This window comes from Channa argus, chromosome 12 (assembly GCF_033026475.1).
Source record: "Channa argus isolate prfri chromosome 12, Channa argus male v1.0, whole genome shotgun sequence".
In the NCBI taxonomy this organism is placed as follows: domain Eukaryota; kingdom Metazoa; phylum Chordata; class Actinopteri; order Anabantiformes; family Channidae; genus Channa; species Channa argus.
In genome coordinates, this window is record NC_090208.1 from 12,834,884 (window position 1) to 12,852,983 (window position 18,100).

Sequence of the window (18,100 nt, forward strand, 5' to 3'; positions counted from 1 at the left end):
AGATCACAAGTGGTGACTTCTTTTACATTGTGTGTAGTTGTTTCATGAATTTGATGCATGAAAACACTGATTATGTAGTTTTTCCCTGGGAATTAATGATTACTGCCAACATTGTATGTCCGCATCTACAAATGAAGTGGTTAATATTAATCTGGTTAAACAGCTGGTTTACAATCTGTCTGATCGTGTGAACTGCTTATGTATTTTATCCCAATAGAAGTCCCCTCTCTTTCTCCCTTTGTCTCTCACCTTCCCTGTTCATGCTTCCCCCAGGACAGCTTGTTGGTCCTGCGGTCAGAAAAGAACGTAACGCTAAACGCTAGAAACAACCAAGGTCTGCTGACCGGCCAGCTCACAGTGGGTGAGTCTCCAGTTCATTCACTTGTAGACATCCACTTTAGGTGCCTAAATTCTCTGCCAAGGTAAACCTCTACTTGCCTTGAGCAGCTGGTGGGGAACAGCTGGGGTGCAGCTCTGATCTCGACATACAGGTTTTTGTTCTGTCTTTATTTACCTTATCCCTGGCTTTTTATCTCTCCTTCTATGTAGAAGTTATTTTTAAAAAAGTGCTTAGATTAATCTTGTCTCCACTGTAAATTGCCTGATCAGTCTTATTTTATTAATGACTTTAATCAAGATAGGAGCAACAATTCATCTTTGAATGCTCCCGCAAAAGACTCTGGTGTTTCTTCCAGACTCTAACCTTTGATGCACTTATTGAAAGGGCAATGGATTCTTCTTATTATCTTCAAGTTTAACCATAAGTCAATCCAAATTACCAAAGTCATTTACATGATTAATGACCACTGGAAAGCAAATGACCTGCTTATTAACATTAATAGCTATTGATCTTAGCCAACATAAGTTGAGAGTTGACGCTGATTTGACAAGACTGGTGATATGACACTTTTTGGTCATGCTTGACCTTCCTCAGAAAATTACTGCCTGCTTTTGTAGAAAGCCCATTTTGTCTGAAATGAGATGAAACTCGGCGAGAATAATTAAATTCCCCAGCCGTCGCAGCCTTTGGATTAATGGAAGGAAGAGAAAGAGAGAGCGAGAAAGCGAGACCTTACATTTCTGCTTGCACATCTGGAGAAACACCAAAGTCTGGAGAACATGAATTAATATTCCTCACCAGCGGAACAGATTACTGATTTGTCTCCATTTATTGTAAAACCATGGCTGATCCAGCTTTGTTGGGCAACTCTCATTTGCAGAGCAAGGACTTCACAAACTTTTTTTTTTTTATATTGTCAACGTTGATTTCCAAAGCTTGCAAAGTTTCAATCACAGAAGGCAACATTTTTTCAAAAGCACTGTTTACAAAACAAATAGGGTTTCATTGCAGTCTAGTAAAACTTAGGATTCATAATTGTTACACATGCATAAAGTATTTTACCGGACAGTATAGTAACCAACAAATAGGTGTTACTGTTTTATGTCCAGCACCTCATGTAAGTGCATGTAACAGTGTTTACGGTTTTAGCTTGTTGATGAGACCTGTACATGTTTCTCTGCAGGACCTGAGGCTGTGGAAGCCCAGTGTCAGAGGCTGGAGGTGCGAAGTAGCAATGGAGGCAGGCTGCTCTTCACTGCAGATGAGGAGGAGGTTATCATGACAACGGACAAGTTCACTGTCACAGGTAAAATTTATGGATTAATTTATAGATTAGAACCACTGTTTTATAAGTGATACTTTTTTTCATTACACACTAATTGCTATATATACTTTTTACAAGCAATTACAAGTATAGTCTTTTGATCTGCCTCAGATTTTTTTTATACCTAAAAACATACAAACTGCAGACACAGCTCTTCTCTTGGGCACAAGTTCTTCTGGTGCATCTCTGGTGCATTTCTTCATCCTCCATCTGTTTTTGTTTTTTTAATTTGCCAGAGTGAGCCTGTAGCGAGGTTCTCCCAGCTGTTAGCAGACTGTTATACTACCTAGGTAGCTAGCAAACAGCTACTCAGCATACTATATGGTAAAACCAGCATACTGTATGAACCACTGTCAGCACTATGCAGAATGAACAACTGACTCTGTTGGGATTTTGTTCTATAAGGGGATTATAAAGCTGAGCTATTATATTTACACAGTCAATATGCTGACAAAGGAGGTGTCAAAAAACAATCACGATTATTTGGTGGCCATGTTAAAAGCAGGTTAAGTGTGGATTTTCCCTGATGTAATAGAAACTAAAAAGAAAGAAATGGTGTTATGAGCTCCTTTGTGTTGTGACAGTTCCTACCTGTACCCAATGGTATTTGGGTACACAGTGTCTCTTCTCGTCCTGTATTTACTGGTCTATCATGATGTAGGAGGACCATTTGCAGTCTCGACTCATTGTGCTCATAGCACTTATTTCTGTAAGAATAATTTTTTGTGACAAATTCCTATCTACTTCTAGAAAGATTTTGACTTTTTATAGCAGGGAACATAAAGGTGTTACTAATAACATTAACATGACTTTCTCTGTGACAGCACACACTGAAAGCAGCTGAGTGCATTTTAGCTGTCATTAATTTTATGATGCACTGTACACCTCTGCTTTTCCTCTGTGACATGTCAAAATGTGTGTGGAAAAAGGAGTGAGGTGCAGTTAAGTGCTGCGTGACTTGCTGTCAGTCATGTGGCCAGAATAAACTCCATAGTGATTTTTCTTTATAGTGCATAATGACACTTACCTAAAGTACCTGTCAGTGCATAGGGCTCCAAAGTCACATTATTTGTCAGCAGCCAGTGTGTTCATGAAATGGACAAGTACTAAAAGATGTGTACTAGGAATGTACTATGGATTGGGCTTATTATAGTTAAAGGAATTAATATTCTAAAACGTTTTCAATAAATGTATATAATTATAGTTACGTTTTTAAATTTTTTAAATTTTCTAAATCTCTTTTTAGACCCGCAATGGAAAATTCACCTTGCTTACTCATAAAATGTGGTAACTTCAAATTACAACCCCAATTCTGAAAAAGTTGGGACAAAGTATAAAACATAAATAAAAACAGAATGTAATGATTTGCAAATCTCATCAACCCATATTTTATTCACAATAGATACATACTAATCAACATATCAGATGTTGAAACCGAGACATTTTACCATTTCAGGGAAAAATTATTAGTTCATTTTGAATTTGATGCTAGCAACATACAGTATCTCAAAAAAGTTGGAAGAGGGTGATGTTTACCAATGTGTTACATGCCCTCTTTTTTTAACTGTCTGTAAATGTCTAGAGTTTAGGAAAGGAATTTTGTCCCATTCTTGGCTGATGCAAGATTCTAGCTGCTCAACAGTCCTGGGCCTTTGTTGCCGCATTTTTCATTTTATGATGCGCAAAATGTTTTCTATAAGTGAAAGATCTGGACTGCTGCCAGGCCAGTTCAGCACCCGGACTCTTCGCCTGTGAAGCCATGCTGTTGTGATAGATGCAGTATGTGGTTTAGCATTGTCTTGCTGTTATATGAAAGGCCTTCCCTGAAAGAGACATTGTCTGGATGGGAGAATATGTTGCTCTAAAACAGGGTCTCAAAGTCAAACTGGGGGGCTCATGAGGCAGAGTCTGGGTAAGGCTGGGCTGCATCAGGTATTCCAAAAACAAAGCTTTGTTAAAAAAATCCAATCTTCTCAAACATCACTACTAACAGTTCTTTAACTTCAATGGGTTCTTCTGAACATGGCTTCTCTTGCCTACGTCTTGCTGCCAGAGACCTGGCAGCGCTTCCTCTCACATAGTTGAGCCACATACTACTATGTGAGCTCGAGGGAGGAAGCAGTTGAGACCCTCAGTATGGCTTGAAGATGATCGTCAATAAGTCTGGACCTGTACTTGGACTTATTGAAGTTCAAGTTAGAGAAAAACTTTTTGCACAAATATTTGCTCCTAAAAAGGCACAGGCTCACGGGAGCTGGAGGTCAATTCTCGAGGGCAAAAAAAGGCGACTGCTACCGGGCTGTTCATTATCATGTGGGACAGTGGGACACCATTACTTATTTATGAGATGCAGCCATGGAGGTGTTATTTACTGACTTTTATTTTCGATAGTAACCCCATGGATTCAGCAGTACGTCCTAGCCAACACCAATGTTCCGTTGACTATATAACCAAAGCGGGTAAGCCCCTGATGAAGCTCCAGCCTGACTCCGAAGCGGGACGGCGGCGGGAGCTGGCTGAATGGCCTCATCGGAGGTTCACTCCCCTCAGTGACATCCTCAACGGAACATCGGTGTCGGTCATTAACGCCGGTAACATTGACTTCGTCCAGCTCGAACTCAAACGTGATCATTTCAAACACAGTAAGAAGTAGTAGTTCTATGACGGTTATGTGATGTCACACGGGCGCCTCCATAGTTGTGCAATGTTTCTCTACTTGCATCAAGCCCGGCCGATGGCCCGCCCCCAGGAGCCATATACTCCACCGTGATTGGTAGGTTCGTTCAGCTCCAGCGGTACACAACAACGCGGTAAAGTGCCATATATCATTGTAAAGTGTCATATAAAACTCGTGGGCTGCACTAACATTGGCCCCTGGTCTCAAATTTGAGACCCCTGCTCTAAAACCTCTGTGTACTTTTCAGCATTGATGGTGTTTTTCCAGACGTGTTAGCTGTGCAAGCCATAGGCACTAATGCACCCCCCATACTATCAGTGAGGCAGGCTTTTGAACTGTCCGCTGATAACAAGCTGGATGGTCCCTCTCCTCTTTAGGCTGCAGGACATGGCATCCAAAAAGAATTTAAAATTTTCATTCATCTGAAAATAGAACAGTTTTTGATTTTGCCTCAGACCATTTTAAATGAGCTTTGGCCCAGAGGACACGGCGCCGTTTCTAGATCGTGTTTACATGAGGCTTCTTCTTTGCATAACACAGCTTTAACTTAAATTCGTGGATTGCACAGCAAACTGTGTTTCCCACACAGTGATGTCCAGTAGAGAATCATGCCTGTTTTAATGCAGTGCTGCCTGAGGGCCCAAAGATCATATGCATCCAGTTTTGACCTTCAGTCTTGTCCCTTTTGCACATTGATGTATACATTAATTCCTCCTGATTCATTAAATCTTTTGATGATGTTTTATTTAGTAGATAGTGGGATCTTCAAAGTAATTTTTCTGAAATTGTTCCACAATCTTTTGATGTAGTTTTTTCACATATTGGTGAACCTCTGCCCATCTACACATGCTCTGCCTCTCTGAAATGCTCTTTTTATACCCAGTTGTTACTGACTTGTTGCCAATTAACCTAATTAGCTGTCAAATGCTCCTCCATTTGTTTTTGATTTATTACTTTTCCAACCTTTTGTTGCCCCTCTTCCAACCATTTTGAGATGTGTTGCTACGATCAAATTTAAAATGATCTAATGTTTTCCATAAAATGGTAAAATGTCTCAGTTTCAATCTGATATGTTGTTTTTGTTCTATTGTGATTAAAATATGGGTTGATGAGATCAAATCATTACATTCAGTTTTTATTTCACTTTACACAACTTCCCAAGTTCTTTGAAATTAGGGCTGTACAATTAACAACATTTTAATAGTAACCTAGTTGAAGCCAAAGATTGTTGTTTTTAATCCAGCATCTGTGATGGATGTAGAGATGTCAGGTCCTATGATCTCCCCATAACTGTGTATATGTGTGAACCAATTCAAACAACCAGTTGTAACCGGAGTTTAATGGAGCTGCCCCAAAAAGGGAGGATCCACAAACAATAGAAACACTTCGTTTAGTTCCGACAAAGTGGGGAAGTTTGACACCAACCCAATTTGTGCATTATTAAGTGCATTTTGTTGGCAGGCTCAGAAGGTGCCGTGTTTGGACATTCCATAGAAACTCCCCTGATCCAGGCGAGAGCTTCTGAAGACCTGAAGTAAGTTGTCATTCACTGACTTTACAGATATTCATTAAAGCTTAATGTTCATATCCTGTTCAGTTAAAATGAAGATCTTTAAATAATGATGATGAATGTTCTGTGGCATTTCAAAGTCAATGCCTCTGCTTGTGGGGGGTGGGACCATTATCCATCAGCATCATTATTCTCAAGCACCCGCTTGTCAACTCAAGCATCTCCTGGTTGGCTCGTTATTACACACGTTTAAAACTAGATTTGACCATTATATTAATTTCACAGCCCAGGGGTTAGCTAATTTGTTAGTTATACTCTGCATAAGCCAGGAATCGATTAGAGCATTGAGCCAGCACAGAGAAAATAGGTAAGGTTGAGATGCGTATGAGGCTCAGAGACTCCTGAGCATGTGATCCCCACTGCACTCTGCCTGAGGCTCTGAGGCCGGTGTCAGTCCATTAACGAGCTATAACGAGTGTGGTTTTTTTGTCCACCTTACTGGTCCTGAAGGGAGGCTTGGGATCAAAGTTGGCAGAAAAAGCAGTGTTCTGGCAGCTAATTCTTCCAGAGTGAGAGGAATACTGATGAGCGCGTTTAAAGCAGGCACACACACAGTACTCACACACACACAGACTCAGCTCAGGGGTGACCATCTGCAATGTGGTCGAAATCTTAACGAGAGGCAACAGAGCAGGGTACAACAGGGTTCCGATTTTCTTTTATTGCAAGGCATTTTGTTTTAAAAAATATGAAATAAAAAATTGTTAAATTGTTACTCTTCATAAAGTTTAATTTTAAAAAAACACGTTACTTTTTCAGTAATCTATCATTACTGCAAGCCATTTTCAATATAACTTGCTTCCTTTACTAAGGAGTTGCAGAATGTTCCCAAATAAGCAAATGTACAACGTGCACTGTCTAGACTTTAAATAAATTCCTTTTATCCAAATCCAATTTATTTTTCAAACACCATGTCAAAGACTTCATACATTGAGTCACACAGTTATGTTAAAATGGCAAATTGGAGAAAAGGTGATCCATGTGGGTTATTAATTACATTTAAGCTTAATATTTTTTTTCTGTGCTTTATTTATATTCACAGAATAATTAGGTTGTGGATTACTGCAATAGCATCTCACTTGTAAACCTGTTTTCCAAGGCTGTAGCAGTTTGCAGATTTCCTGCAGTTTGAAAGATTTCCTGTGTACGCAGGGTTGTTGAAACACGCCTCAAGTGTTTCTGTAAAATGTGTCGTATAATATCTAATTGTTATTGTACGTTTAAATTACTAAAATGAAACTCCAAATCACTTAGATCAGTTAGTGATAAAATTAACAAATTAAAAAATTCCCAAAAAATAAAATTGTTAAATGTATTTTCTTATCACAAGTTTATGCTTAAAAAGCTTAAAACTTTTAAAAAAATAAAGCCGACAATGCTTATTATTACATTTTCATATTAAACCCAGAGATGTGAAAGTGATACTGTTGATGTAAAATGATTTCAACAATTTGTTGAGTGCTCTCAGACAAGTTACCTTCATCTACTCAATGGGGTGTTTTCCAGCCGTGAATAATTCAAATGTGTAGCGAGTGCATTCATTCATAAGAGTTATTCTTAACCTTTCTGGTTTGTGTCCCATTTAAAAAGAACTGACTTTGAAACCCTTCATCTACCATCTGTGATCTGTTGAACCAAAGAGTTCTTTTTTTCCCCTTTTCACTCTATTTGGGTGATTTGCAAAGTTAACTGCCGTTTTGTAATTCACAAAAGAAGACAAAAGCTTCCAGTATGCTTCGTTTGGAGTGTTTGTTGGGTGGTCTGACAGCGTTGGAAGCGCTCTCTGCTCCACACCTTTCCAACACTTCACTGCATGCTGCTCAGCTGTGCAGAGATGACTTCTCTCCTAAGCTCTTTCTTTATTTATTACTCTTGTGTCACTTTTGATGTGTTGACAGAAGAGCAACACACTATTAATGCCTTCCAGGACTGACTGTGTGAGCACTTGCCATTATCCCTACATTCAAACCATACTGCAGCTTCCCTCTTATATTTGGGGCCAGCATCAGCATTCACACCATTCTTTACAGCAAACACTTTGCTACCATAAACTTGGACTGTCACAAGGTGAAATTGCAGAGAGAAGTATACCTAAATCTGTGGATTTATGTACAGAGATTAGCCTGTACCCATGTTTGAGTTACTGTTATGGACCAGAAAATCATCTCCTCTTGTAATAACTCACTCTGCACTTTTTATTGTAATGATGCCAAAACAGGCTCTTTATCATTATAAAGCCAGACATTAAATTATGAGCCAAAATAGACTGCTGATTGATTATGTGTGTAAATGTAATCTATCATCTGATAGAATTACATCATACCATATAATTATGGTGACAGGATTAGAACAAATTGACTCTTACTAAAAATACTTGGACCCTTATACACCCCTGCTACCATAAAAATATACTAATTTCAGATTCCCCTTACTTGAGCAGTTTCCCTTAACGAGTATGTGGCTCAGGGATGTTTCACTATTACTCGTCTGTTTCTCCTCCCTCCGCCTTCTATGACAATTTAAACCTTTTTGCTCACCACTCTCTGCCTGTCAGTGAACCTCTGGATGATGAAGGTATGGATTGGCTTGTGTCCATGCTGCCTTTAAAGCAAGATTGCTCTCTTTATGTTGTTTTATTTCTCTGCAAGCCAACGGTAAACTGGGGGAAGAACAGAGCTGAGAGAAAATCAAAGAAATCCACCTGAGATGTTGCGCCTCTTTGAAGCACCTGTTCTCCTCCCTGAGGGCTCTTTTTGTGTACACACACTCAAGTTTATCTTCATTTATCATCATCTGCTTCTGAATAATACGGACTATAATAATTCCACTGCCATTTAATTGGATATTTTTTACGATTTACAAAATGTTTTAAAAGTAATGTGCAGTTTATCAACAGGTATTAATCAATATTTGTTTAAACTCTCCTGTAGCTGCAACCAAAGTGGGGTTTGAAAAACAATGGCAGTCAATAGCCATTTCACATCCTCAACATCAGATGCAATAGGGTAGTTTTCTACGAAAGTGTTTTTAGTCAATCTAAAGTGAGTCTTTTAGAGCAAGTCAGCACTGAGCTCTATTGGTTAGTCCAGTTTAGCCTGCAGGAGTTCCTAGAGGCTCCTGAAAGGTGCTTGAAATAAATTGTGACAAGTGAAAACAAGTTAGTAGCCCCTCACTACATCTTTACTACAGAGAGGGAATCGAACTGTCAAGAATTGCAGCTTTCACTGACGACGAACTGCTAAACAAAGTACAAAATAAAATGAGAGGCAACATACGCTAATTTAGGTTTTATCGTATGTCCTGTTTCAATCCTATGGGAGAAAAGACTCTTTAATGAGAACTCTATTGTTGCATTTATGGGATCCCAGGGCACGTTTCCAACAGGACGGTTGTGAGGTGTTTCTTAACCTCAAATAGTTCTGTTTTTCCAAATTAGCTGCTGAAAAAGGGGCGGTCGTCCTATATCCGGGCAATATGGCAGTTCATTGAGGTGCTTTTTCTCAAAATTGTTTTGCTTTTTCTTTTGTTTGTGAAATTTGTTTAGAGCAATACACGATAGGTACACAACGCGTAGGTGCCACAGCACATTGTAGAAAGTCAACAAAACGACACATGGAGACTGGTAGAACAGCAAAAAGAAAATGATAAACATAACCTTTATGCTGTATATAGTTTTGCAAGACAAAGTGAAATACAATATATTTGAATGGAAATATTCTTTTGAACTTTACATTTATTGACCATGGTGTAAAATCATGTCAAATTTAACATAGTGGTTACCTAGAGATCATAAGACTTGCTCAACCAGGATCACTACAACCACTTTTCTGAAATTAGGATGAGTTGTATATGAGCTGATGATCAGCCTCACATCAGCCGCCTCATTATTCGTCAACTAATCATTCACCTGCGCTCCGTTTAGTAAGCTTCCCTAGTCGATTGGTCGATTGACCATGTTGTTAATTTAAATACCTTCCCAGGTGAAGTTGGTATGTTATGATGCAGAAGTTTAATGTGATTGTTTTGAGGTCTGTTAGTTTTGGTCTCCTGCAACTGACACTCTACTCTTTCACTTTATTTTTGACTCCCTCCATCCATGCTGGAACATGTTTGTGTATGATGACTTGTGAATAATTGCACCTGTGCTGGGGAGCTATCAGGAAGAGAGACCTTGATGCTGACGTTTCTGAAAACAAGTGGAGAGCAGTTAAAAAGTAGATATAGTCCTGCAGGAGAGACATGTCAGTTTGTCATGTCCTCCTCTGAGCTTGCAGCTTCATTACCTTTAGTCATAGTTGTTGTCAGGCTCTGATCAGCTCCTTCACCTCAAAGTGACCTCTCTGGCTGAGCTTCACTCTCAAAATACCCTACGGTGCTGAGTTCGAGGACCGAAATCGAGACGATTAATTACAGAAAATCTGGCTCTGAGCGTTTGTATGTTTACTCCTCAGCAAGCTGCCCACTCAGTTTGATAATAGTAGCAGCTTTCCAACCAGAAATTGCAGGCCTGAATATGAAAGTATTCGTCAGTTACATAATCAGATCATTTGGTTCCTCGCTTTGGAGGATGGTGATACATATGTCCCAAATCCATCAGAGGAGGGAAGCTGTGGGATAAGTGCTGTGTAGTGCTTTTGCAGTGAAGACTCATTGAACACCTTATACTGTGATACTTCTGTCATCTAGTTCCTTCACATTCATAGAGACTTTGCCTATTTCTTCTCCTCTGTGAAGGACAGGTGGTTATAGGACAGCTAATCAATGCAACAAAAACTCTCCAGGTCTCAATCGTGTCAAGAACAAACTTTTATTTTTATTTTTCAGTTTTTTTGCAGACTGTAAATAAAACCACTGCTCAGAAGCACATGGGAATCTGTAGTGAGACAAGTCTGACATTAAGAAGCAAAAGGGATCAGGCAGGATTTAAAGGCTCCACGGTTTTTACAGTGAAGACGTGACACAGTGCAGCATCAGAAAGCAGGAAAACAGCTTTTGATTTTATTTTCTGTGCAACTTGCTGCCACTGGAGCTCTCGCCCTTTTCAGGTGCAAACTCTGTTTGCAGTGCAACGAGTCACGTAATCATCTAGAGGATCCAAGCAGCTTTCAGGACACTCTCTGCCATACTGTCCAAACAAGAGTGGCAGCTTCATTAAGAAGATAAAGGCAGAAGAGAACAACTCTTCTTGGTCCCACTTAGCTCTGGTCAGATTTCTCTACCACCAATTCAGTGAGATTAAGATGTAGTGTGGCAGGACTCTATTTTCCTCTGTATTAGATTGCAGCAAGGACGGGAAATATGGTTTTTGTGTGTTATCGCAAAGCTGTTATTTGGTCATTTAATAAAGGATTAGACGTATGCAGTAGATAGAGTGGAGAAATTAAAATGTTACACACACCAATCTGTCATGAGAAAGACATCTGTTATTCCTTTTCAAGGTTTAGGCATCTTTAAAACTCTGAATATATCAGCAGCAGCATAGTCAACGTTACCATTACACTCATCAGTACAATCACTGCCAGGTCTTTATCACGATTTTGTTTTTAATGATATATTTTTACACCAAAACTAAAAGCTCATGTATGTCATGGATTTGGTTAATGTCATGGTGACGGCAGTCATTGTAGGTTAGGTTTCTCACTTTTGAGAGTGCAGACGGCTGAAATATGGACACATGAGTAGTGTAATGCAGATGATAAGTTTCAGTTTTATTGGAACAGACAATCAATGAGAAGCCTATTACCTGGAGTGTTTTCATTCTGTCTCAGTCAGGGTGTCTCTGTTAGGCTAAATAAATTGAAACCAGTGCAAGTGCATGGTTGTTAACATGAGATAAGGACGGAAGCGAAATAGTCCCAACCCATGCAGTGAGTGGAGTGATGGCAGAAAGCCAGTAGAGTTCCAAGAGGTTCCAGTTATGCCTGCATCTTTTTCTTGTTGATTGGCAACAGCAGGAATTTGATTTTATGTCGTAGCCTGTTAGTGTCTAGTACAGTGATAAGGCAACACTACAATAAAACTTTTTACCAGTGTAGCTTTTATCATAAACCAAAAAATGTATGTCTTACAAGTGATCACAATTGAAAATATCACTGTATTTCTCTTTGATAAGATATGAAACTTGCACTTCTAAACTGAGTCTTTTTCTGAGAGGTGGGAAGCTTTGTATATTGCACAGTGGTTGTATTTTGAGACAGCGAGGTCTGAGCTTGTTTTATTGCTCCAGTTGACAAAGAATGTTTTGTATATATTTGGCCCAAATTATGATCTGACAGAAGTACACGTGACCAAAAGTTTGCAGCGAAAAATACAGTAATTTGAGTCAGTTTCGTTATGTGGTAAGTTTTTGGAAAGTTTGGTCTGCGCTGTGTCAGCCAGATTTTATTGGCCATCTCTATTCTTAGAGACCGGAACCAGTTACAAAACATGGACTAAAAGCGATATGCTGCTGTTTGTCTGCAAAGCCCATTGAAACACTGCATTAGATAACGACTAATAAAAACAAACTTGACTTTCACCTTTGGAAGTCTCTCTGCAAACAGAGTAGATGTGGTGTATTGAAATCAACCTCATCCACTATGACATCAGCTATGGCCATCAGCCCATTTCCTCCATAGCTCTGCGATACAATGACCTTTCTGTGGATGAAAAGGTTATTCCGAAATGCAACAAGAAAAGCTGGTCAGATATCCAGAGTGGAATAGCCTGTCATAAACAGCCTTCATGAATGCAAATACCACATACAGTGGCTTCAGACAGTGTTCACTTTTTGCGCACATGATGATGTAATTTTAAACCAATAAAATGGTCATAAATCTTCACTCTGTAATGCAGAATGCCAATTTTATCACAAGCTCTATTTCCAGAAAAGTTGTCCTGAATTCCTCACGGAAATGTGTTACTGGAATGACATTCAGAATGAGCATCAAAGTTTTACTAAAACAATTTTTTCTGTTTTAGTATTTGATATAGTAGTATTATTTACAATCAAAAATAGCTTGTGTATCGTTATTTTACATTTTACACATCCCAGTTTTTTTTTTTTTTTAGAAATGCATAGAGAAAAATATTAAGACTCTTTGCACTTTTACTCCAAATTGTTGTCAGCTGCATCCTGTTTGGTTTTTCTTGAGTTATGTCCACAGCTTGATTGGAGTCCATTAACTGGACAAGGACCTTGGTCGGTGAAGCATGTTGGTGGGACTTTATAGGATCTGAATGGGATAAAAGGCACAAATCTGGGTGTGTGTGAGGCTTCTATTGACTTACCAAGAAAGATTCAAAGCTGCAATATTTGCCAAAAGAGGTTGAATTCAGGATCTGAATACTTTTGTGAATGACAGTCGTTTAAATTGGATTTTTAATAAAAGTGCAAACATTTCTAAAAACGTGTTTTCTCGTCATAGGATATTAAGAGTAGACAGTGAAGTGTAAATAAGTTCCGAAGCCACTGTAAGTATAACGCTGCCATTTTTTTATTCACGTTACTGCTAATGTTAACACCTCACCTACTAAACCATAAGATTTCTGCACGTGAAACTGGAAGTAGTCTGAGGTGGGTATACATACTCAAGACACATTTTTCATTTAATTCGTTTAGGGTTTTATTTTGGACTGTGCCAGAAAACAAGCACTCATTAAAATGGAGTAGTTTGTCTTGTAGCAGCCTGTGTGCGCACAGCGGGTGATGATAAAACTGTTTTGAATGAAGTGAAAGTATCACACGCACACATCACATATCTCCAACTTCTCATTGCACGGCTCAGTGCAAAGTGTTTTAAATGGGCCTTTTAATGACTCAGCTATCCAGGCCATGGATAATCAGTGAATACTTGAGGAATAATTATTGAAACATATTAATGTGTGGAGCATTCGGACAGAGATTTTTGTGGCTTGCTAACGAACGGCTGGGGAATAAATGGTATGTTGTGTTGCTATGGGAGATGGACTGAAGATGCTTTTAAATGTTCAAAATAAACACAAACGCATGAAAATATTATACATTGATCCACTGCATATCTTCACCCTGGTTTTAAGGAGAAAGAAATGTGCAGTAAATGAGTCTGGGGCACAAACTGTCCCAGGTCAGAGGCATATTTAACAGATCTGTTCTAAACTGTGTCTACGGAAAGCTGATTTAAAGTCAAAGAAGCTTTCAAATGCAGATGAAATTCATTTGCTTTTCTATCTTCCCTCCATTTATTCCAGGCTTAATCCAAAATGTGTGTCACATTCAGAGGTTATGGAGATTTAAGCGATTTTAAGAAGCCTCCTTAAAGTTTTACATTTAAAATTCATTGAAAACAGATTTGGAAAAGATGGGTGGGGGGGGAGAAAATCAATTTGAAACGGTTATGAAAACAAATTCCACATTGATTGGCTCTCGCACTTATCTTCCCCCGTGTAAACAAATAATCCACGGGAGGAAAATGCAAATTGCATTAGCCGCAGTGTTGCTGAAGGTCAAAATCAGCTGATACAATTATGGGCTTTTTAGAAGCTATACTGGATTTGAATAATGAGAAGAACTACTTACGCATGAGCAGCAGTTTAAATGTGCCACAGGTGGATAAGTTGTTGGTATTAGTAACGCCCAGAATACATTTATACAGCAAGAGTCAAAACAGAAATATCAATAAGCTGGTTTGTGTGTTTTTTCAATGCAAGATATTTGACTCTATTTTTAAATGCCTCACTGCCTTGGATCTGTTATGAAACAAATATGATTGAATTCCATCAGCCTGCCTTAAACAAGTAATTAAACAGGGATCTTCATGAGCTAAGAAGTGAATAACAATTAATTCAACCTTGAAAACATATTGTTTCCTTGTCTATTAAATCGCATTGGAAAGGCAAAGTTTTAAACGGCAATAAATAACTGAGTTAAAACTCTGAGCTTGTACTTCTTTTCAGGCTGGAGTCTCCAACGCGGACCTTGAACATGGAGGCTCCCAGAGGGGTCGAAGTGAGCGCTGCCAACGGGCCACTCAAGGTCAGCGGTCGAAAAGACGTCCAGCTGGAGTCCACAGAGGGAGAGGTGAGGACCATCAGAAGTCATGCCGACAAACGAAAGTTTATTCATACTTTCATTTATTTTCATTCTTTTTTAATTATTTCATTCTTTATTAATTATGCGCCGTTTTTAAGACGTAACTTTTGACATTTAGAGGTGATACGCTGATACTATTGTTACCTTAACAAAGAGCCAATTTTCTCAGTTTTTCTCAAACTTCATCTGTCCCAAATTTCTTTATGTATCTAGCTTAGCATTCAACTCTCAGCACATTACCACACCTAACCAGGTGAGTCAACAAGCCAAAAACATTCACAGACATCCATGCTTAAATGTCCTTTAGACAGGCCGGTGGGGACTCTGAAGTTCCTGAATCATGCCTTAGTGGTAAATAAATGTGTCTCTCCTGCAAAACAGTGAAAAAAAGATGCCACGTTTATTAAAAATGGACCTAATGGATCCTTGGATACCGTTTTTAATCAGAGAAATAAGAATGCTGTGGTCCACACTATCAAACACAGCTGTAAAGTATAAAGTCCTTGGAGTCATTTGTTAATAAAACATCAGGGGATGAGGTTCCTAACTTACCGCATCAATTCTGCTGTTTTGCACTCCACCTATTACACGGTCTTTACTGATTACACCATCGTCATTTATCAGTTTCAGTTGGTAATGCATCACTTCAGGGCACCTCTGGCAATGTTATTTGAATGACTTCCAGCAAGCCTCTGATGGTTTTCCTCCCAGATTCTTTTAGATGCCGGCACCATTCAGCTTGCAAACCTCCCGCTTGGCATTTACACAGCATCTTCCAGTCAGGCTTCCCAGGAACAGGCCATATATGAGGTGTGTGTTTGCCCCAGTGGCAAGATCTACCTCTCTCCAGCAGAGCGTTCCTCCACCTGCCAGGCCATGAGCAACATCTGTCTCTGGAGCTGACCTGGGGGCAGGGGTGGTATACATCTTTAACATCTTCTCAAGAGCTGCTGAGACTGAGACTCATTCGTTGGTATGTTTGATGGAAAGTGGACCTCATCGCAGCAGATGTGGAGCCTCTTCACTGTCTGAGCTCTCTGAATTCAGATTAGTCCTGAAGCATCAATGTGCATTGCCTGCACTGGCCTGTAGGAGGTTAGGACTCTGGCACTACTGACAGCGTCAGAGCAGCTCTGAAATCCGAATGAACACGAACGTTTTCCTCGACCATACATTAGAGTCAAAAGACACATTTTTTATTTTTCTACTCTAGGTTTGTTGTAAACATGCACTGACTGTATTCAGGATTGAGCAAGAGAAGCCAAAACACTGGTGCCTTCAGCTTTGAAGAAGTCACATGAAATCTGTGTGCAGAGTCAAAAAGGTTCCTAAAGTTGTAATGGTAGAAAGTGAAGTAAGCACAATTCTGTCGTGTTTTTCATCCCTAAAACCAATATTTTACAGTATTCTTAATGGATATCTTAGTTTTTCCACTGTAAGTGGCTGTTTCATTTGAAATTAAATGTTTTTATGTGGCAAACCTTGTATGTGAGTAAGTTCAAGTTTGATAAAAACAAGTGAAGGTAAAGGTTCACAAGATGACTTCCACCTTTTTCTTGATGACTACAACATGAGAGGATTTGTTCAGCTACCTTAGAACATGTTCTGGCATTTTCAGGTAAAATGCACCATTTTCAACAGGGGTTTGAATTTGTCATGGGGCTTCTGATCATAAAAAATGCCCTTTATCATGGACAAGAATTGTTAAAAGTGCTCAGAATGTAAGGATTTACAATTCTTTGAGAACAGGGCAAACTCCATATCCTGATGGAGATTATGTGATATGATCAAGAGCCCCAAAATAGCAACCAAATAGAGCTTATGGTAAGTGCTTTTTGTTTTTACTACTACTTTCAGTGTAGAAATGAAAAATATATTTGCTTGTTTGTAGCACCTGCATTTTGAAACTCAGTAACATGACTGTTCTTCTCAGAGGCAGTGGACCCCTGTGGAGTTTTACACAAGAGCCTGGCTGACCTTGGAGCTGCAGCTGAGAGCGAGGCAGGCAGCCATGTGTCAGCAGGGCTGCTGGAGTGCAATGTCTCACTCCACCCTACCTCCCAATCCGCCACCGTCGCCCCACAGTCAGACACCGGTTTGGTAAGAGCCATGATGGTCTTTTAACATCTGCTGTCTGTGTCTTAAAGCTACAGTTTGAAATGCATAGTAATCAAGCAGCATAAGACTTTAAATGAATCCAGTGTTTGCCATCCTTTATGGCGGTAGGTATTCTGACGCCTCTGTGCACAGCAACAATAGACCTGAAGCTTGTTTAGATATTGATTGATAGCCTTGAGCAGCTCACCTCTGACACTCACTTTCTCTGATTGGTTTAGAGAATGAACTTCCCTCAAAAATGTTCAGAAAGTAATATCTTTGGGTCCAGTAAGACTTTGATAGCCCCTCTCCATATTAAGATATGTTTTAGAGAATATTCCTACAAAAAAACTCATATACTAGTGATTTTTATGCACAAATATGCTTTTGTTTATATAAAAAAAAAACTTACATCCAGGTAACATCCATAATAGCAATGTGGGGCCACAATGGAAAAGACAAATTCAAACTTAAAATAATACATATTAGATTTAATTTTAAAATAAACTTTAGAACTGTGAAAAGACTTAATCTAATGTAGAAGTACTCATTAAAATCATATAAAGCAGAGTTGAAAAAGCAAGCAAGGTCATCAGTCAAAAAGAAACCAAAAACGTTGTTATTGAACACACCCATTAAACGTATAATGTTATGGTGGAAAACATAATGCAACGCTAGACTTCTAATGTCTCTAAACATCTACTGGAGTCAGGTTTCAGCAAACCTAGAGCCCAGTCAATCAAATGAGATTGTTTTAATTGATTGGGCTCCAGGTTTAGAACAACCTTGACTTTTAAAAACACTCTGTGTCAGTTCGCTGTTCATAAGCAGCATCAACTATGTGACTCATGCCGTGCAAAAAAAGAGATCTGAGAAGACCAAGATCAAGAGTCATTGATTTGCATGTAGCTAAAAAAGCTTCATCAGTCCACAGTTAGACACACCGTGTATAAATGGAAACGCTTTGGTACTTTGGCTACTCTCCATAGAAGTTGGTGTCCAGCCAAGACCCAAAGGCAAACCACAGAATACCCAATGAGGTA

General features: G+C 39.2%; 1 protein-coding gene across 6 annotated transcripts in view; it reads left to right on the forward strand.

Moving 5' to 3' along the window:
- The window catches only part of LOC137137324 (zeta-sarcoglycan-like), a 47,985-nt gene that overhangs the window by 21,232 nt on the left and 8,653 nt on the right, over window positions 1-18,100 (forward strand). For 2 of the 6 annotated variants that reach the window (XM_067523461.1, XM_067523460.1), the window contains exons 4-9: window positions 274-361; window positions 1,524-1,646; window positions 5,803-5,875; window positions 14,825-14,948; window positions 15,672-15,770; window positions 16,894-17,060. In XM_067523461.1, coding sequence (XP_067379562.1) covers window positions 274-361; window positions 1,524-1,646; window positions 5,803-5,875; window positions 14,825-14,948; window positions 15,672-15,770; window positions 16,894-17,060 — 674 coding nt within the window. Of the gene's footprint in view, window positions 1-273; window positions 362-1,523; window positions 1,647-5,802; window positions 5,876-14,824; window positions 16,785-16,893; window positions 17,061-18,100 lie in introns of those variants that run through there. The other 4 variants (XR_010915701.1, XM_067523463.1, XR_010915702.1 and 1 more) reach the window with 4 other exon arrangements.